This window comes from Ciona robusta, chromosome 2 (assembly GCF_009617815.1).
Source record: "Ciona robusta chromosome 2, ASM961781v2".
Classification (NCBI taxonomy): Eukaryota; Metazoa; Chordata; class Ascidiacea; order Phlebobranchia; family Cionidae; genus Ciona; species Ciona robusta.
In genome coordinates this window covers 8,870,063-8,888,433 of record NC_143236.1, presented here as the reverse complement: position 1 = coordinate 8,888,433, position 18,371 = coordinate 8,870,063, and the positions used below count along the sequence as shown (strand labels likewise).

Here is an 18,371-nt window from a genome sequence, read left to right as displayed (position 1 = left end):
CACAGGCCCAGCATTTCCACCACAATGCACAAACATATCACTTGCATAATATGGTACGATGATAGTACCACCATATTTGCATACAAGTATCCATCCCCCTTCCCACCCACTTAGTTAAAACAACAAACCTAAACCAACAAAATCCTTCTATCAGCTCTACAACAACAACAAACATAAGTAGAATCCCTCATCCTATAGTTAAGTGGGTAGGAAGAAACACTGTTATTTTTTATAATGTGTTACATAATTACACAAACCGCTGTTATGTAGTTTCAAACCAAAATACGTTAGATCTAAAAGCCAATAATCAAGTATGTTGAATGTGAGCCTCTTATAATATGCTTCATAATTAAACAACAGCTGTTACCAACCATTACAAAACAAGGGACAAAAACAACATGATGAAAGCTTTGGAAAAATAGCTTATTGGAAAGCTTGGCTAACTATAGAAAAATCAATTAACAAATACATTTCACTGTATTGCTTTTTATATATCACAATTTTATTTTTTCCATAATCATATTAAGATCATATTATTTTAAACAGCCAATAGAAAGAAATTAGCATCAAAACTACAGTTTATATAACAAGCTTTGGACGTTAGGAAAAAGTAAAATACTAAGTAAAATGTGTGACTGCCAAACCAAATTATTTTATATGGGTGAGGTCCTACAGTGAGGCACGTCATGGGACCTGAGATTTAAGCCAGAGTTTGCCCATTACCCCATCATTGTACATGCACATTCTATTCTAAATGGGTGAGGTCCTACAGTGAGGCATTCCATGGGACCTGAGATTTAGGCCAGAGTTTGTCCAATGTACTCATGTAATATAACAAACTGTTAATGATAATAGTTTGAACAAAGTGTTTTGAGTGATTAGCGAATATGACGTTTGTTTGTATTGATGCGTTGTTGTTGTTGTTGGTTCAAGGGACACAGATCAATGAAGTTGTTAAAACAAATCATTAACTCACAAACACTTCAAAGTTAATGTTGTTATTGGCTTGTTTTTATAACGGGTGATTATGGTCAATATGGGATGAGGGGTCTTCTATATAAGGTGGTATGGAATCAGTGGTCATCATATCCAGAGTTGGATACAGAAGGAAGAGATAGAAAAGTAAAGCAATAGGTTGCTTGCTATATGTTTCTATTCTATATGGGTGAGGTCATTGTTGAGAACATGGGATTTAGAACAGAGTTTGCCCAATGGTTATCATGTAATACTGGGCTAAGAAATTCACGGTAGCAGTGTGTCAAATACTATAGATTTGCTATATAAATTATTAGGGTCTGTGGCAATATTAATGCAATGCACTTTTCCATTTATTTATTATGCGAAAAGTTAGGCAAATGTAGGTGTGTGGCATTTCCACCCACAGAAATTAAGTACATTTTGAGGGCTGCAATTTTAACCTTCTTTTTGTTTTGTATTTTTTTGTAGCAGCTATTTACGCTTCGTAAGCTTTAACCCCCAACTAAACCAGAAAAATGAAATTTGCTTTGGCAATCTTGATGCTCGTGCTTTGTGCTCACACCACCTCTGCTTGGTATGTGGTAAGTATACCTTGTTAATTCCTAGGATATCAATGCATTAGATTAGATGATGCCACCATTGTGGGATATATGTCCTTGGGCAAGAGACTTTCAACAACAATTGCTCCAGCCATACAAAAAACAATTACCGAAAAGTTACATACATGGTAACTGGTAGGGGGCACGAGGTGTATAAAACAGAACACCCGTGTTATAACAACTGCCTTTGCCCCCCTTGAAAGATAAATAAGTTACATTCACAACACTTGTTATTCCCAGACATGCTCCACCTTCGACAGCTACAAGGGTAGTGTCAACAGCAGATTCAGCTCTGTTGAAAGTCGTGCCAGATCTGCATACAGCATCGGTCTTTGCGCCAAGAACAAGGCTTACTATGTTGCCAACGATGTCTCTTCCGTTCAATCTTCAGTCAGCAGTTTGAGCAGCAGAGTGGGATCCGTCGAGAGCGACGTCAAGGCAGTAAAGGAGACCGTGAACAGCTTGAACAAATGTGCCAAGGCAGAGGATATGTTCCTTTGCATGTTCGGCATTGATTATTAAGTAAGTATGATGACATGAGCCTACCAAGTTATCTGACAGACCACTGTACATTTTATCTATTAACTTTGTCAGTTTTAATAGCAATGTCTGTTCATTCACACAATGCGATAGCTTCAGTAACTCGACTATTTGTAGTCACCAAACCTGGGGCCAACCCTAGAATTTTTCACTGCAATAATCACTAAACATTGAATCAATAGGTTAAATTTGTTTCACTGGATTTTGTGTCTAACTATCCCTGGCTCCCCTGTGTGGCAACCATGGACAAAATCTTATTTAAACAAATCTTTTTTCCAGACCCTCCCTTCATCCTTCAAGTCATGGATGGGAAACCAAGACCCTGTATCAGTGTTTTAAATACCCATTACCATGACATCATATAATAAAATAAAAAAGCATCAAATATGTGTTTTACTTTGTGAGTTTACTATACGAAGGAACAAATGCTACGAAATATGCAACAAACAAAATCAAGTCTAACAAATAATTTCGTTGTTAATTGTTTAAAACACGATCAGGATATTTGGATTTTATGTGCTAAAGGTGTCCTGTCTTCCCCACAACCTACTATATATATATTTCGCCTAAATTAAAATCGGCAGTTATTTAAATGAACCTTTACTATAAGAATGAAATAACTATATGAAAGTAAACATGACTAAAGCCAGATAATCAGAAACAGATTTTCAAAAAAAATTTATTTGGGCGAACCAGTAATTGAATGAATGTAACTTATTTATCCTCGCATGGCAGGCAACGACAGTCGTTATAACACGGGTGTTCATACACCTTGTGCCCGCTTACAAGTTACCACGTATGTAACTTATTTATTCTTATATGGTGGGTCAACGACAGTTGTTAAAACACCGAAGTTTTGTTTGAATATGCATGTACAAGTCAAGGCATGGCATCTGACCCATTAATACAAATAAATTTAACCTCTTGGTTTGCCAAATATTACAAATTAAATGCAAGCATGAGTACCCAGTTTATTGAATATTTATTTTATACCATTTCTGTGTTTTAGAATAAAGTTTTATTACTGCAATAGTTTTTATTCTAAAAATGGTTATGTTATACAACCCACAGAAGGAGAAAGTGGAAAATCTACATAATTTTAAAAAAGTTTTTATTTTGTTTTTTAGGAAAAATGTTTATTTTAAAAAAATATTTTTTTTTTTAATATTTAGGTTTTTAAAAATATATATTTTTTTGAGATAAGTATTTAATTTTTAAAAAATATTTAGTTTTCGTTTAAACTAGTTTTGATCAACTTTTCCTGATTTGTTCGCACCTTTTTAATTATTATGTGATTATAGTATATATGTGTCGTTATACTGACGGCAGCACTAAGGAATATCTCTTATTCGCATAAAACTTAAACATACACCACCCCCCAAATGTAAAAAGTATTTTTTAGAACATTTCGTATATAAAAAAGGTTATTTTATTTTAATAAGTTTGCCAAAAACAGATTGACTTTTTTATATGAGTTGAAAAAAGACTGTATTTTTACTTTGAAATATTTAATGCTCGTCAAATATATACCAAATAATTTGGAAGAACAAGTTTAAACAAACTCAATAAATAATTAAACTGGTAGATTAAATCGAGGACATTAAAATATCTATATTTTAAAAACCGTTAATTGTATTCCAATGTTTCCCGAAAGGCAGACAATATTTTTTGTACCAATAAGTCGAAAAAATACAGTGTGATATGTTGGAAATACTCGATATTGGACAAATATAAAAACAAATGTGAAACATTGCTGTGTTCGCTTAAACAAACTCAACGAGAAGCAAACACAACAAATAATAAAACTAATGGATTTTCCGCAAAAGAAACAATTACATATCATGCTCAAATGTAATAAGGCTTTATCATAACAGAACAGAATAACACAACAATGGGTTGTCTATAGTATACAGCACTTAACCACTTCATATAATGTTGTCTAATTACGATAGAATTATGATGTCACAATGATGGCTTATGACGAACAATGGGTGTTGTTTGTGATGCAGAAACAACATTATGGCTATATAAGTGACACACCATGGTAAACATATCATAGCTAACCGGCAAACACAAGAAGACAACATGAGGTCTGCAACCACTTTGTTAATATTGGCGATATTCTGCCATTGTGGAAACGCATTTTATGTGGTAAGTAGCAATGGTGTAGTTTGAAAATCAGATAGTTTTAATTTAAAAATTAGAATTTAAATTACACTGTTTTCAAAAACATAAGCGGGCACGAGGTGTATGAAACAGAATACCCCTGTTATAACGACTGTCTTTTTCTCCCCATGTAAGGATAAAGCAAGTAACATTCAATCATTCATTGTTAAATTTCTGATTATAAAGTTCATATTTTAAGCTTTCATGTGAATTTGAGCCCCAACATTGTTAACTTTATTTTTATGTTTAATTGTTTAGACATGTGGGACATTCAATGGATTCCAGCGCGAGACGCATGCTTCTCTGATTTCAATGAATTCCAGGGTGTCGACTGCTTATAGTATTGGGTTGTGCGGGAAGATTAAAGCGTTTGAAGTTGCGGGACAAGTTGGCACGATAAAAGCTTCAGTCGATAAGATCGGAGCAAAAGCAAACAGCGCTGAGAAAGCTGTGGCAAGCATGAAGGGGAGCGTCAACTCTGCTGTGAATACAGCTAACAGCGCAAACAGCAAAGCCAACTCCGCAATGTCGGTTGCAAACCAGCAGAAGAGCAAAGTGGAGCAACTACAAAGGGAAGTTGGGGGATTGAGGAGCGAGAACAACCAGCTCAAGTCACAAATCAACGAAGCTAAAGACATGATCCGATCTTTGTCCTCACAGATAAGTTCGTTGAGAAGTGATTTCTCTCAGTTGAAGAAGAGAACTGATGGTCAGGATGGTGAGATCTCAAGCTTGCATAGAAGGAACAGGGAGCAGGATTCCAGGATGAATGGAATCGATGCAAAGAATAATCAACAAGATAACGACATCAGTTCTTTGAAGGCTGTGAACAATCAACAGAACGGGAAGATCTCAGGTCTAGAGGCAAGGAACAATGAACAAGACCAGAGGTTGGGTGATCTTCATCAGAAGAATGAAGATCAAGATGATGAGATCTCTCAAGTGAAAACCAAGAACAACCAGCAAGATGATATGATCACCAAGAATGCAGAGGTAGGTTGTAAAAGCTGTGTTATGTTTATTAAAATTACTGCTAACCCTTCAAGGGTTATCTCTGCAATTGTAACAGAACTGTTACTTTAGCATTCTAGTTGGCATGAACTAAAGTTAATAGCATGGGTGTCTTCTAATACACAGGACATACATGGAACACCCGTAGCTTCCACTCTCAAATATACCTCACCAAATTTGATAATATTAGTCCAGTTATCACATGGGCATCTTCTCATACAGACGTACATTCATGACATAAACTTTATATTCATGCAACCAAATATTTCTAGGAAAACAAAACTAAACACCTCATTTAAGTGTAACTGTAACTTTACTTACAGGACAATTAGTGACCACAAGAATGATGTTTAAGTGTAAAAGTGTAACTTTACTCACAGGACAAATAGTGACCACAAGAATGATGTTTAAGTGTAAAAGTGTAACTTTACTCACAGGAGAACAAGGAGCAAAACAAGAAGATCAAGGAAGCAACAGAGAAGATTGAGGAGCAAACCTCCACCATCCGTAAACTTGGTGAAGGTTTGGTTGCCCTTGAAAAGAAGATAGTTGAAACCATTGGTTCAAAAGTTGAAAAGTTGGTTTCGACATTAAACAAATGCTGCTTCTCCAAAGACATGTTCTTGTGTATGTTTGGTATAGATTTATAAAGTGTTTGATATTATAGGGGTGTGCTTTTAGTTCAAATAGTGAAGGTGAATATACTTTATGTTTAACGTCCAGGTATAACACCTCATAAATCTTGCCTTTCCTTGATATGCAAATAAATATACTGAACGAATAAATGTAACTTATTTATCCTCTCCAATGGCAGTCATAATAAAATGGAGGTACAAATACAAACAAGCCTTAAAAGAAGAAAAACCAGTTGTAAACTAAGGAATCCACTATGATAGGTAGGTTTAATTCACCAGCCACGGCCAATTACTGGAATGAAATAGCAGGGCAGAAATATAACATAGACTAGTTCAGTGACAACTGGCAATCAAATCATTACCAGACATATTTCATAAACGAACATAGCTAAATTTTGTACTTACCACAGTGATATGTGAACCGAGGCTACCTTGGTCAAAAGCGACCGCTCAAAGGGCTTACTTTTTTCTTATTTTTAATTATACACTATTTAAACGTTAAACTGATGCTCTTTTCCGCATCTCTTATAAATAGGGTGTTTTAACAACTGCTTTCCTGCTAATTTCTCTTCGTTGTAAGAGATGAATAAAAGTCATGTTATACGCTATGCTGCCACGTTTTTTGTGGCTAGTGGCTGCCCTTTTAATTTTCCCGCCAAGCACGGATTCCCTATTTTTCAGCCAATCATTTATCGGAAATATTGCGCCTTATCATCGAAATCTTATATAAATAGACTATAAATGAATGAATGAATGAATGTAACTTACTTTATCCTCGCGTGGCCAGAAAACGACAGTCGTTAACACACGGGTTTAACACCTCGCGCCAGCTTACGAGTTACCATGTATGTTACTTTGTGGGTGATTATTATTATTTTATTTTTTTTTATCTATGGCTGATAATTTGGACAACCCATTAGTGACCACTGGGTTGGAGCAATTGCCGTTAAGTGTCTTGCCCAAGGACACATTCGCTCACAATGGTAGCAGCGACGAGCCTTGAACCCATTACCTCTGGGTTACAGGCAGGCGCGCTAACCACTATGCCACGGCGCCGGGGACTAATAGGGGTGTCTTACTTAAAATACGTTATCACAGCTCCCACAATTATCAATAAGTCGTGGCTCATATGAAGCTTCCTTTTAAAAACTTTTATTACTCTAATAATATACCTTTTTAAAAATACTATAGCATTTGACTTGTATTCACGATGTTAACATCTTCATCGTCCGGCGCCGTGGTATAGTGGTTAGCGCGCCTGCCTGTAACCCAGAGGTAATGGGTTCAAGGCTCGATGCTGCTACCATTGTCGGCGTATGTGTCCTTGGGCAAGACACTTAACGGCAATTGCTCCGACCCAGTGGTTACTAATGGGTTGTCTAAATTATCAGAAATACATAAAAAAAAGAAAAAATCCCAAAAAAATAATTACCCACAAAGTAACATACATGGTAACTCGTAAGCTGGCACGAGGTAATAAACCCGTGTGATAACGACTTTCGTTTTCCAGCCACGCGAGGATGAAGTAAGTTACATTCATTCATTCATTCATGCTAAATCTTACCAACTATAATACCTTCATTAGTCTTTTCGACTATCTGCCTGGCACCATTTAATTTTAGAGCCTTAATATTACAACCGAATGACACTGTGTTCACCATAATATACTTTGTAAATCTTTATTGAATTATATTCTACATCTTGAATGAAACTTTGCAACACCAAGGTTGAGTTGGCAAACACAAATATATATTAAAGTGGGGGAAGACGGGACACCTTTTCATTCTATTTTCTCGTCCCATATGGTAGTAAACAAAGAACATTCAAAGATTTTTAAAACCGTATTCTCGCAACTCCCATAGACCGTTGTTTAAAACACTATTAGGATATTATGTGCTAAAGGTGTCCTGTCTTCACCCACCCTACTATACGTTAACCATTAACACAAAGCAGATTATTATACGATAATTGCACTAATGACATCACAATAGTATGTCAGGGGAACAAATGGATGACTAATCGCGATAAAACTAAATTTGGAATAAAAAAAAATTATAAAAAAACTTAAATGAAAAAAATTCCAAAGCAACAATTACGCATGCGAAATCGTATGCAAACCCTGCGAAGTCGTATGCAAAATCCCATCCAATTCCGCATGCGGCAGCGAAATCCGGACAAAACAGACAAAACGGACGTATTCCGGATACTGTGTACAGCCACCTTAATTTGGTTTTAGGCAAATACAGGCAATAGTGGACAACTTGTTATACTGGTATGTTGACAATTATATATCAGAAACTCTTATGAATCAAAGTGATAAAAAAAAGTAAAAAACAGATTAGTTTCATTTTGGGCAATTTCACAGACAATAGTTTTACATCTGCTATGCTTGTTACTTCAATTAGGATTTAGTTAAAGATTTTAAAATTAAATTATATTTTCACCAAATTTATACCTAAATTTTTATTTATACGAGGTTGCTGGATGTCCGTCATGAAAACATTCGTCCATTGGTTTCCACCATTCCCCTTTACCTCCCTCTGATGGTGGAGGACCTTCCCATGATAACGGGGTTTGACACGGCTCGCAAACCTGTTATAATAGTTATAGTGGGGTTATGATTGATGGGTAAAACTTGTTTATCTATAGTTGGGGGACAACAGTGAATATAACACGCGTGTTTTGTTTTATATACCTCATACCCGCTTAAAAGTTACCACGTATGTAACACACACTGTCGCTGTTTACTCGTGTTATAACGACTGTCATTACCCCGCCATGTGAGGATAAATAAGTTACATACGTGGTAACTTGCAGGCGGGCACAAGGTGTATGAAACAGAACACCCGTGTTATATCGACTGTTGCCCCGCCATGCACAAATACAAACCATCCACTTGCGCAACCTCACCTTCCACCAATCCTTAGTAATCGGATCATCAGCCACAGCCTTCATATCCGCAGCAAAATCATTTCCAATATATTCCATATGTGAAAACAACAACCCCAGCTCCTTACAGTGATATATGGTGTAGTTACGGACATTACTTTGTTCAAGACGAGCCAACACACCTGGCCAAACCTGAGCATGAAGCTTCTTATACTCTTCTACTTTATCCTCGTTCAATCTGATAACAGAACCGTATCTTTTCGCAGGGCAAGCCATACTAACCTATGTGTCTGAAACAAAGTTTGAATGTTAAATACTAGAGAGCGACGAACCACACAGAACTTACATGAAAAGATTACAAACTCACAACATTTAACACAAAAAAATTAAGGGTTATTGTTTTGTTGACAGAAATACTGAATTGACAGCAAAAAAAAACAATTTGTTTTTATATGGGTGAGGTCCTACAGTGAGGCACGTCATGGGACCTGGGATTTAGCCCAGAGTTGGCTCACTACCCCAACATTGTATATGCACATTCTATTCTATATGGGTGAGGCACAGCAAGGGACTGAAGCCAGAGTTGGCTTATTATTTAAAATACCTATATGCAATGTCATTGTCAAAGGTAAAACACCATAGTATTGCGATAAAATCAGAGAATTGAAAACCATAGTATAAATTACTGACAATTCAAAACAAAAATTCACATTAATTTGGGCCGATTAGGAAAAACAATAAGTTAACCACAATAATTTAGGTCATACAATTTCCGCACACACAAGGTAACTAAATTTAAAACCAACGCAAGCAATATGTGGCCAGAATAAAATACGAACATGTAAAATTTAAAAAGAATAAATAATTTGTAACTAACAATTACCAGAGCACAGAGTAGGGCTTTTTCAGTTTCACAACAAAATAAAAAAAGTTTATACTTTTCACTAAATACAGCTTAAATTTAAGAACCATTTTGATGTGCAGCCAGCAAAAAAACTCCAAATATTATTATTGCATTTATAAAGATTTTGTTTGACATTTTTAGCAGATTTAATTTGTGATGATTATTTAGCAACAATGATGTCACAAAGGTCATTATGATGTCATTCGTTTATTTATGATTATTGAATTTTTGCGTGATTTCCATTTTGCCCTCTAGTCCTCCTAGTGATTGAATTATTCAAATCCCCACTACTGTCATTGTCCTCGTCCCCGTCACTCGAATCATGGTCACTCTCGCCACACGAGGGCCTACCGTACTTAGACAATGGCTTTAATATCATGGCAGGAAATTCAGGACCGGATAAATGGCCGTCGTAAACTTCAATCTCCTGCAATGTAGTGTTATACCTCATGCTCACTGTCAGGTTATTGGTTTCTTGAATCTATGTAATTTATTTATCCTTACATGGAGGGGCAACGACAGTCCTTATAACACGGGTGTTCTGTTTTATACACCTTGTGCCCGCTTACGGGTTACCACGTATCTAACTTATTTATCTTCGCATGCCGGGGCAACAACAGTCATTATAACACGGGTGTTCTGTTTCATACACCTCCTGCCCGCCCACAAGTTACCATGTATGTAACTTTGTGGGTGATTGTTTTTCTGTATAGGCGTGCACTTTAAACACTGTGTAACGGTACACAAACAAACATGGATAAACAACACACATGATACCGATATAAAACAAACACTAACCTTATTATAACCCCACCTAGTCAACATGACCATAAGATAGAGACAGAACAACGTCATCAACATCTGTGGGGGGGTATTGTTGGTAACTATGGGTATTGTGATGTCATAACAAGTATTATTACCTAACGATATTATTCTGAGTAAAAAAATACTTCGTATATTTATGTAATAGCAAAAGTACAACTTTAAAAAAGTTTTTAAAAAAATATCAGAAAATTAGATATTTTTTAAGTATATCTGGAAACGCGTTTACCCCAAAGTTCTTTTTGTGTGTTTAGAAAGTACATGTTACTGGTATGCAGCATTACCGTTTATAAACAAATCGCTGTGTTACGCTTCGGTTAGGGGTTAACGCGACTTGATGGGTAAAGTGCTTGGACGAGAGTCTTATAGAAATACGTTGTCATCATAATGGAACAGAGCGATTTAATTGGTTATAAACGGGAATCCTGCGTACCAGTAACCTAAATTTTCTAAACACACAAAAAGGGGTTAAAACGCACCCCACACACCCCCCTATACGCGCCTATATCACCACAATATACTCACAGTAACTACAACCCAACCAACAACGTTCTGTATTTGTGTTCGCGTAAATTCTTCGGCACCAAACTTCAATGAAACGATTGTTTCAACGCAAACAATGGCTCTGTGTGACGTCATAATAGAAGTTATGAAAAGGTTAACCACATAGGTGCAATGTAATGCGTGTCTAATGTAAAAAACAGGGTTGACATCATGTTTTATCTAAGTTCTAAGCATAAAACAGATTTTACCCTGCTGTTAGATGTCTATACAAACAACGAAACAAGCAGAGAGATAAATAAAAGCTTTGTTACATATTACTTACACATAAACCCATGTTTGCGTTCCAACTCTCTTGCATCGAGTGTCAGTGAGATAAACGTAATATTGTCTGCAATAATAAAATACAAAGGACATAAATTATGTGCTGATATGTAAATCCATGTTTAATTTAGTCTCAACACCCCGGTACTTTTACCACGGGGCTTGCATACATCGTAACCGAACAGCCATTGGTCCACCTCAGTTGTCACTGGTCAGTTGAGGCACCCTGGGTGTAAAAATGGGCCAAATCTAGCCTAGAATAATCCCAGATTCCATGGTATACTATGTGTTTGAAATGGCTGTGGTACTTCACTTATGTAAGATAAAACAAAACTTTAAAAACACATTGTTGGGCGCTTAACTTATGTAAGCAGTGGAGGGCAGTGGCGGATCTAGAGGGGGGTGTTTGGTGTTTGAACACCCCCCTCAGATATTTTATACATATTTTCGTTACGTAGCTCTAAACGAAAAACGGCGCGCGTCAAAGTAACGATCGTTTGTAGTTAATTAAAATCAAAATTCCGTGACTCAAAATCAACTACAATACTGCTTAAATCTCTGTTGCTGATTGCGCAACTTGTTGCAATCGTTATCTATATTATCGTATGCATATCTACATGCTAACGAAAAGATCACTCGTCTGGCGAGCCAAACTACAGGAGGTAATCTTTTAGCTGGTGGCCACCTGAAATTTTGGTTTCAAAATGTTCTATAGGCCTCACTCATACCTGCTCTCTAATTTTTTTTGCGAAAAGTCGGGCGTTCGTGTCGAAAATTAACTTTGAAAATGCGCGAAAACATGCCTCGTCACCGTAATTCGTCTGACTTGCGTAAGGTTAACGATTTATTACGTCACAATCGCGGTATGTTACGTCACAACAGTGTTATATTACGCACGTTACGGGACGTTATAGCCTTGTTTTTTCGCACTGTTTTATGCTAGTGAAAACCTTAACCCCATGCCCTAACCCCTAACTCCCAACCACTAACCCCCAACAAATTACGTTATCTGTAACGTAGAAATTAAACGTAACAATACGCATTCTATGATGTAATAATCTAACCTTTGTTTAATTCATGACAGCTCGTGTGGAAAATACGGTAACGCAGCTCGATTTCGCGCATTTTCAATGTTAATTTTCGACACGAAAGCACGAGTTTTTTCAAAAAAAATTAGACAGCAGGTATCAGTGAGACCTAAGGAACATTTTGAAACCAAAATTTTAGGTGGCCAGTGGCCACCAGCTAAAGGATTACCACTACAGGAACGGTAAATCTGCGATTACCTGCTGTTATAACCAAAATAAAAGCTTGAATCTATAGTGGCGAAATCGGTCTGGCCAGTGGCCACCAAGCTTTATCTAAACACACATTTAATTCACATGCTTGTTGCGTTTACGTTCGTAGAAAGTATTCATCGTAAACGAGGCAATCCTTTACTTAATGACAAACGTGAAAAAGCATGCATTCAACATGTTTTAAGCACCTGCAAGCTAAATAATGAACGTGTGAGTCCCTATTATGACGCAAACAATCGACGTGTGAATTGCTATTATGTCGTAATCAATTGCCAGGTCAAACAATCGTTATTATGATGCAATGAATACACGTGTGAATCCTTACTATTTCGTAACAAATACACTGCTTGGCTGAGGAAAACATCGTAAATATAAAGAAGCAATGCTTCTGGAACAGATTTAAGTTGATTTTACGGCCTAAATCGTTTAGAATGCAATGCAGGGATAAAACATTGTCTGTTTAGCAGTACCGCAGTAATATTGTTTGTTTAACTGAATTCTCATGCAGTAATACAGTAAACCAAACTCGCGTAAGCAAAAAATAGTAAAAGGCTTTCCAGAAATATGCGTATCGTAATATGTTTTAAGTCTGCCTAACCGGTGTTGTAACTATAAGTGATGTAACAAAATATTGTGGCAATTAATATGAACGTGAAACAACGAACGTTTGGTTATAGTTAGTTAAAAGTTCCTGTGCGGCAAAATTTGAATACGAAAGTCGGTATTATGACGTAAATAATCAACGTGTGAATCCCTACTATGACGTAACAAACATTCTGCTTGTCTGAGTAAATCCTGCGTAAATAATGACTTTATCACGCGTCGCATAGATTAATGTTGCTACCGCGGGCAAATGCAAGTGGTGAATTAAAACTTACGGGTTGATTTACGCACATATTAATACGGCGCTTTGCAACTATTAGTTAAACATTTTCTTGCGAACACCCCCGTCAGAATAATCCTAGATCCGCCTATGGTGGAGGGTAATAGTATTTGCAAACAAACCTTTAACATAAGTTTAGAATCAACAACCCACCTTAATGAAGGAGCTGATATAATCCCAATTAATAATATTCTTCCCCAACAAAACAAGTGACTCGATGGATATCTCAGGAAATGTTTTAAGAAGAAAGTGTTCAGTTCGCTTAACTGCGGATGACAGAGATTTGGTGGTATAGGTTACATTTATTAGTGTATCACTGTGTATGTAACTTATTTATCCTTGCATGGCGGGGCAACGACAGTCGTTATAACACGGGTGTTCTGTTTCATACACCTCGTGCCCGCTTACAAGTTACCATGTATGTAACTTATTTATCCTCGCATGGAGGGGCAATGACAGTCGTTATAACACAAGTGTTCTGTTTCATACACCTCATGCCCGCTTACAAGTTACCACGTATGCAACTTAGTAAGTAACAATTTGGGAAAACCCAATAGTGACAAACGGGGTTTGTAAAAAATATCTTGCCCAAGGAAACACAGTAATAATGGTAGCAGCGACAAACCTTGAACCTATAACCTTTGGGCTAGTGGCGGCACACTAACCACTATGACACAACAATGGACAAAAACTGGTCAGAAATGCACAATATTTTCTAATCTTTACTAATCCGTCACAATTAACTCAACAAACCCATGACTGCATTCCCTTTTCGTGTATTGTAAATGCATGCCCTTATAGACTCCTAATAATATATAGGCTCACCATAAAAGTAGTTAGTAGTATATAGACTCCCACCACCCTCATTATACTTGAGTTTGGATCCAACCAACGCACAGGGCTTAACTTTGCGGGCATGAATTGCATCGCGGCTCGCTGTAACTTTCCTGATGTTGTGTGTATGTCTCTGTGGGTGGGGGGGTTAAAGTAGCTTGTGGGTGGGGGGGTTAAAGTAGCTTGTGGGAGAGGGGGTTTAGAGTAGCTTGAACATACAGTTATACATATAACGAATAAATACTGGGGCACGAGCTTTTGAGTTCGGGCTTGGATCGGCACATCCCTAGTACTAAGTATATTTTTACTCAGTTAGACTGGCTTGATGTCATTTATAGTGATACCAAATAAAAAATCCAAATTCAGTGATGCCAGATGTAAAATTTAAAACCAGTGATGCCAGATGAAAATTTAAAACCAGTGATGCCGGATATAAAATTTTACTCTACAGTTACGCCAGATAAAAAAATACACACAATAATACTAGATATAACAACCAACAGTTGACCACTTACTTAATGGACTCCCATCTATATTCCCTCATCTCCAAGAACCCACACACCTTCATTCCAACCCATATACCCACCCCGTTGCATATTATAACATCAAGTATCACCTGGTCCCACCAACATTCTTGGAAGTTAGGGAGTAAGTGCATGAAGAACAACTGGATGAGGAATGTTGGGGAGTGAAAAAGTTAAAGTAATGGAAAAAATGTTTGTAGTGTCATTAATAGGTGTTTAACCTATTTATTTTTACGCACATGGGGCAACAACATTCGTTATAACATAGGTGTTCTGTTTCATACAACTTGCGCCCGCTTACAAGTTACCACGTATGTAACTTATTTATCCTCGCATGGTGGGGCAACGACAGTCGTTATAACACGGGTGTTCTGTTTTATACACATCGTGCCCGCTTAGGAGTTACCACGTATGTAACTTTGTGGGTAATTGTTTTTTTGAATGACTGATAATTTTAACAACACATTAGCGACCACTGCGTTGGAGCAATTATTAAAGGTCTGTTTGGGCCCAATAAACATTGGAATCCCACCTACATGCATAAGCATAAGGAAATAAGTAAGGGCAAGGAAACTGCCATGCACAGTTAATTGAACTGTAATATAATACCCATGAGTGTAATGAATAATTAAGGCTTTTATTAATTAACAGTGCAGCTTAATCTATTTACCAGACAGTATTGCTACAGTAGGGAGTAGGCTAATGTAATAAGATAGATATATTAACATTTGTATTAATATGAAAATATTGATCTGCAACTTGGAATCTTTAAAATGAAAACTGTATAATAATTTTACAGATGTTTTTTTATGTTTACATAGTTTAACTGTAATAAATTCCGCAGACCTGACCCTGATCTGGTGCTCATAGAGTTAAACAATCCTGGCGTAAAGAAATACAGTAAGGATCTGGTGCTACGAAAACGTAACAGACAAAACCAAGTCCAACCAATTGTATAAAATAAGAGAAATATATTTTGCTTAAATGGCAGCGTCAGTTTTTATTTAAACAGAACTATTGCTGTTGATGTCATGCATATAGGCTGTCATGTTTGCATTGAAACATCAACATTTAATAAATACGGTAGGGTGGGAGGAGAGGAGACATCTTTTTATTTAATTTTTTTTTTCATTTGGTAGTAAACAAAGAAAATGCACAGAATTATAAACTGTTTTCTCACGACTTCCATAAACCGTTGTTAATTGTTTAAAACCGGTCAGGATATTTGGATATTATGTGCTAAAGGTGTCTCATCTTCCCCCATCCTACTACATTGTTAAAACTTATCCATCTTACCTCTGTCATCTCCCATAAGATACTAAGCGTCCACGCCATGGTATAACTTCGTAACAACATTGCTTTCAACCCCCACCCAGCAAAGTGTGCAAACGCAAAAATATCCAGGCATGAATAAATCCGAGACATTGAAATATCAGAACAGTTCACTGCGTATTCCTATGGTTGGGGGGGAGTAAAAGTTTAACCTGCTGCTGTTACTAAATCATAGGCACCAAACCTGGGGTGGCGGGTGGGCAAGCCAACCCTGGATTTGTTACAGTACATTAATCAGTAAACATTACAACCAATAAGTTAGCTTTGTTTTACAGGATTGTGTGTCTAACTATCCCTGCTTCTCCTGTGTTTATATAAGTTTTGTTTATATAGACAAAGGCAGTGAAAAGGCTGATTTAGGCCTAAAACTGGTGCACTAAAAAGACTCCCTTTTAAAAATGGGAGTGATTTACCACATGGGCACCCCTAAAGTTACGCCTACACCTACAGTAGTTACCTCAATCATATCAACCTCCCTCTTAGCATGGATGATACCTGGGTCCAACCATTCCATCAGGTTACGAACTTGTTTCATGTTAAGGAAAGATAGGAACACAAGACATAAGAAGTAAAGAACGCTGAAACCAAATATGATCCTCCATACCTGAGAAACATGGAGAGTCAGGGACGTAAATAGGCGCACTTTTATGTTTAAAATTTAATTCAATAAGCAGAGGTTCCCCTATATAGAGAGAAATGCGAGTGTTTCTTTACTAATTTGGGGTCACGAACCGTAATTTGGGTGACGGGCATGCCTTTTTTTACTATTTACTCCCCTTGAGGGTGAATAAACTGATGTTGCCAATAAATTTAGTTTTTCTAAATATTCGTTCAACTGCTCATCTGGTATAAAAACGTATTTAAAAGTCTTCACGGATGACAGACAAAACGTTGGAAATACACTACGTTTTTCATACCAGAAACATGCATAGAAACAACAAACACTTACCACTGGGTGGGGCCGAGTGAATGGCCCGTTCGGAAAAGCAAGGACGCTGATAACTGAAAAGAAGAAAACCACAGCAACCAAACCGAACCAGATGTTGCTGTCGGGGTTGTTCTTTTCTCTGTAAAGATTAATGATTAAACAAATTCTTTTCTCTTTGAAATATTTAAACAAACAGGTTATGAAAGTTTTGGGTTAACATTTTTTATACAAAGTAAATATTTTCGTCTCTTATTTTTCTATATACCATTTACCCCAAAACAATGTTAAACTATGTCTACAACACCGCATTATAAGAGAAGGGAATTAGCAGAAAAACGACAGTTGTTAAAACACGATACGGATAAAAACTACTTGAGGAAAAGTATCAACAAAAGCATGTTTGCTAAACCTATAATACAGTCTGTATCATATATACAAACACAACTGATAAGCAGCAAAATATTAAGTTACATATGTTGAATTACTTACCTAGTAGTAACGATGTATAAAAGTGAAACAACGATTACTAGAAGTAAAGTTATCGTATGAGGTTTGTAGAAAAACTCTAATGTGATGTCTTCAACCTAAAATACAAATGGTATATAAAAGGGTATATTATGACTTTTGGTTGGTTTGGTCATTTATATTCTCGTGGGCGGGAACTTGAGTGACTTATCCATGGTTGCCACTCCCATGCCCACAGTCGAGTTGCTGAAGCTATTACAGTGTGTGGATAAGCAGACATGACTTTATTTTACAAAACCTAATAATCTATGTTTAACTCCATTCCATTTAGTTACTTAAATGGGATTTGAACTCTGACTTACCTGCTGTTCGTTAATTGCGCGAAAATCGTATCTATAGTTAAATCTGCGACTAGCCCTTCGAGCGCTATTTCTTCGTACTTGTTTCATTTTAAATATCAATCCAAATATACCTACCGCCACTGTGAAGCAATAACTATAGTTAGATATATAATACGGCGTACGATCGTCATACAGAATACTAGAAAACGCAAACCGCAATTCAGTGAATCATATTTCGACGAAACGGAAAAAACGAATCACGTTTATCGCTGTAAAATTAAAATAAAACACGCACGATTGTACTAATTTAGCCAGTACAAAAATGAACATATATGTTACCATTTATACAGTAATAATTTAATATATTTTTAATACAACACCTTTCAGACAAATTATA

The 18,371-nt window shown here is 36.6% G+C and overlaps 4 protein-coding genes across 4 annotated transcripts; 2 read left to right on the top strand and 2 right to left on the bottom strand.

Annotated features, from left to right (window-relative positions):
- Positions 1–1,117: 1,117 nt before the first annotated feature.
- Positions 1,118–2,497, top strand: LOC149740937 (uncharacterized). Its single transcript, XM_089873092.1, has 3 exons — positions 1,118–1,559; positions 1,818–2,099; positions 2,397–2,497. Exons 1-2 carry the CDS (start codon positions 1,494–1,496, stop codon positions 2,097–2,099), a joined length of 348 nt encoding a protein of 115 aa, XP_089729218.1. The 5' UTR covers positions 1,118–1,493; the 3' UTR covers positions 2,397–2,497.
- Positions 2,498–4,116: 1,619 nt separating this feature from the next.
- Positions 4,117–6,079, top strand: LOC149740936 (uncharacterized). Its single transcript, XM_089872365.1, has 3 exons — positions 4,117–4,268; positions 4,542–5,276; positions 5,732–6,079. Exons 1-3 carry the CDS (start codon positions 4,203–4,205, stop codon positions 5,942–5,944), a joined length of 1,014 nt encoding a protein of 337 aa, XP_089728491.1. The 5' UTR covers positions 4,117–4,202; the 3' UTR covers positions 5,945–6,079.
- A 1,951-nt stretch (positions 6,080–8,030) lies between these two features.
- Positions 8,031–9,094, bottom strand: LOC149740935 (uncharacterized). Its single transcript, XM_089872379.1, has 2 exons — positions 8,840–9,094; positions 8,031–8,521 (listed from the first exon to the last, which is right to left on the bottom strand). The coding sequence occupies exons 1-2, from the start codon at positions 9,092–9,094 to the stop codon at positions 8,393–8,395; spliced, it is 384 nt and encodes a 127-aa protein (XP_089728505.1). The 3' UTR covers positions 8,031–8,392.
- A 13-nt stretch (positions 9,095–9,107) lies between these two features.
- Positions 9,108–18,311, bottom strand: LOC149740934 (phosphatidylserine synthase 1-like). Its single transcript, XM_089872359.1, has 12 exons — positions 17,996–18,311; positions 17,658–17,752; positions 17,190–17,307; positions 16,698–16,844; positions 16,205–16,363; positions 14,900–15,051; positions 14,376–14,517; positions 13,704–13,816; positions 11,371–11,436; positions 11,070–11,169; positions 10,521–10,583; positions 9,108–10,149 (listed from the first exon to the last, which is right to left on the bottom strand). Exons 1-12 carry the CDS (start codon positions 18,080–18,082, stop codon positions 9,940–9,942), a joined length of 1,452 nt encoding a protein of 483 aa, XP_089728485.1. The 5' UTR covers positions 18,083–18,311; the 3' UTR covers positions 9,108–9,939.
- Positions 18,312–18,371: the final 60 nt, after the last annotated feature.